Source organism: Galendromus occidentalis, unplaced genomic scaffold (genome assembly GCF_000255335.2).
Source record: "Galendromus occidentalis unplaced genomic scaffold, Mocc_1.1 scf7180000075682, whole genome shotgun sequence".
Lineage (NCBI taxonomy): Eukaryota > Metazoa > Arthropoda > Arachnida > Mesostigmata > Phytoseiidae > Galendromus > Galendromus occidentalis.
The window spans coordinates 1-2,685 of NW_003803672.1; the positions used below are offsets into that span (position 1 = coordinate 1).

Here is a 2,685-nt window from a genome sequence, read left to right on the forward strand (position 1 = left end):
CAGTGCGAGGTTCACTCCGGGTCGGAGCCCCTCCTTGAATGGCAGGCCCGCGATGAATCTATGAGCCTCAGCATCGAATTCAACCTTCTCCATGAACTCTTCGATGAACTGGTCATCGCTGTTCCGAGGCTCCTCTTCGATAGCCATTGCCTCTGCTTCTACGTATCTGCGGAATTGCTGATCGAGCTGCTTTTCTGCATTCATGGGCACCATTCGCGGAATCGCACACTGTAGACACGAAATTTGTACATGATTTGCTGTGAACTCCCTTATTTGCGAATGTTTCCTTGATCCGAACAAGGCCCATCCGAATGCGGTTTCGACAACCTCCAAAGTCTTCTGAAGCCTATGTGCGTTATGAGTTTGCACACTGACCAGTTGGTCTGCCCCTACCAAGATGTCTATCGGAGATTTGGGATCGTGGTCATCCGATAAGTTTATGCCTAATCCGGCGAGTTGTCTCATCAGACGTTGATCTACTTCGGGCTGGACCTGATCGCTACAGATCCGGTCTAAGGTGTAGAATTTGAACCATTCGGTGGTATGTCCCTCGTTATTCTGCAGTCTCAAATCTACTAGGGCTGTTTCCGTCAGAACTGTGGCTTGATTCAACATCTTGAGTGAGACTGGGATCTTGTCGAGTGATTTCATGCTGAACCCGAGCTGTTCGATGACTTTGTTTCGGATAAAGGATCTTTGTGAAGCTGAGTCGAAAAGTATACGCACTCGTCGTCGTTTGCCGGTGGGTCCGATGGCGACTGCTGTCACCGTTATGTAGTATTCGCTGGATTCTCGGTAATCCTTGCATGAATGAGACTCGGAACTTTTTTCTTCGTTGCTGCAGTGCGCCGTAAATGCGGTCATCGGGCTACACAAAGGTGTCATATGACCCCTTCGATTGCACTTGGTGCAGAGAGGAATGCTCCGGCACGTTGCGGCGCGATGTCCCTTCTTAGAGCATTTGCAACATCTGTTGTCTTTGATGAGGCTTTCTCGCTTCTGTTGGGTACTGGTCGAATCGTCTGAACACGATTGAGTTCGGTGTTCGTTCGATTTACAGAAAAAACACGTCTGTGGTGTCGGGTTTTCAGTGTCAGCCTTGAATCTCGTCCGAGATGAATCGGTCCTCTTTACTAGTAGCGGTTTGACTTCTGTCTTCAAGGCGACCGATGTCGGTACTAGAGCTAGCTTCCTGCTGTTGGCATTTTGTGCTTGTTGAAGCTTTCGCTCCTCAATGTCCTCGAGGTCGGTAACGAACTTCTCCATGAAGTCCAGGAGACGGTCCAATAATTCGCAGCTTGCCATCGTCGATATTGACGATGCAGTTTCGTTTTCGGATCTGTCGGTGCGCGACGCTGCTTTGAACTCAAGGTATATTTCGATTGGTAGGCTCTCTTTGATCCTGGGAAAAACGAAAGGGGCGATAGCTTCCTGTGGCATTCCTATCTTGGCTAGGGCTATCATGCTCATTCGTACGACCTGGATGAGCTCTCGAATACTATTGACATCGTATCGAGAGACGATAGGCTTGATACTCATCAGTTGCTGAGTGTAGAAGTTCCGTAGCTTCTCCGTATTGCCGAAGTCTGCCTTCAATCGGTCGACCGCGGCCTTGTAAAACTCCTCGTCTATCGGAATCGTCTTGAGCCTTTCCCTAACCTCTTTCGACAAATATTGAAGGAGGTAATCGTATCGCGTCCTATCGCTGAGTTTGGCGTCATTGTGGATTCGCTCAGTGAAGCGAGACCACCATGGGAGCCAATTTTCCAATTTTCCGTCGAAACGATCCATTTTCAATGGTTCTAGCGTTCGTGCGTTCTTTAATGTCTCCTGACATCTTGGCTGGTGTTGCGCCTCCGGATTGTTGTTCTCGACCGTCCGTCGTGTATCCACCTCAGCGATCGCTCGCTTCAGCTTGCATTTGACGATTCTAGTCTGGAGTGCCAATGTGTTTTGGGCGGCTCGATCTTCGGTGAGTTTTTTCATATCTGAGATCGTGAGCCAGACTTCCTCGTTGCTCTCGTCCAGTTTCTTGAGATGATCTGTCATGAAATCCAGAGTCGCCTGCAGTGTTTCTACGTCTCTCGCTGGCCCTGCGAGTAATTTGTGTGCGTAGCTGACTACTTCGTTGACCTCTCTTACGATCAAGTCTCGAATCACAGTGGCTCTACCGACTGCTTCTGCCATATCGATTCTCCAAGGTCTGTTCGATTTCTTCGGAGTTGACTGGCGGTGTGGTGAAACTTCTTCTAATTTTTCGTCGGGTGTATCGTGGGTTGACATCTTGATGCAGAAACCTCCGACTCTCAGTGTGGTGATGATTTAGTTGGGCGCCATGTTCCGTGCTAGTCGCTGCGTAGATGAAAGACACCGAATGCTGCTGCACAAGTCGTCCTCGAACGATTTATTCCTCGGTTTTCACAATATTCTATAGCGGTGCCGCGGTTGATCACGTTCTCGCTACTCACTGACTGTTTACATCTCTTTTTTTCTTGCGCGGCGACGCCGATGTCGGCTGCTACGAACCGTCAGCGGTTCCTTTTCTCTAAGCACCGTCGACAGAGGTTGCGCACCAGTCCGGCGAGGGTCTCCGAATAGACGCGTTTCACTCCTCTTTCGTCCTGTTCCAGAACCGCATCCTTCATCTCAGCGGCGGCCAGACGTTTTATGAGTTCTCCGTTGTCG

At 49.7% G+C, this 2,685-nt stretch overlaps 1 protein-coding gene across 1 annotated transcript; it reads right to left on the reverse strand.

Annotated features, from left to right (window-relative positions):
- Positions 1 to 15: 15 nt before the first annotated feature.
- LOC108864726 (uncharacterized) lies at positions 16 to 2,283 on the reverse strand (the record flags this gene model as incomplete). Its single annotated transcript, XM_018640900.1, has 1 exon — positions 16 to 2,283. A coding segment is annotated over exon 1 (2,268 nt), but the record flags the coding sequence as incomplete, so codon positions are not given.
- Between the last annotated feature and the right edge of the window lie 402 nt (positions 2,284 to 2,685).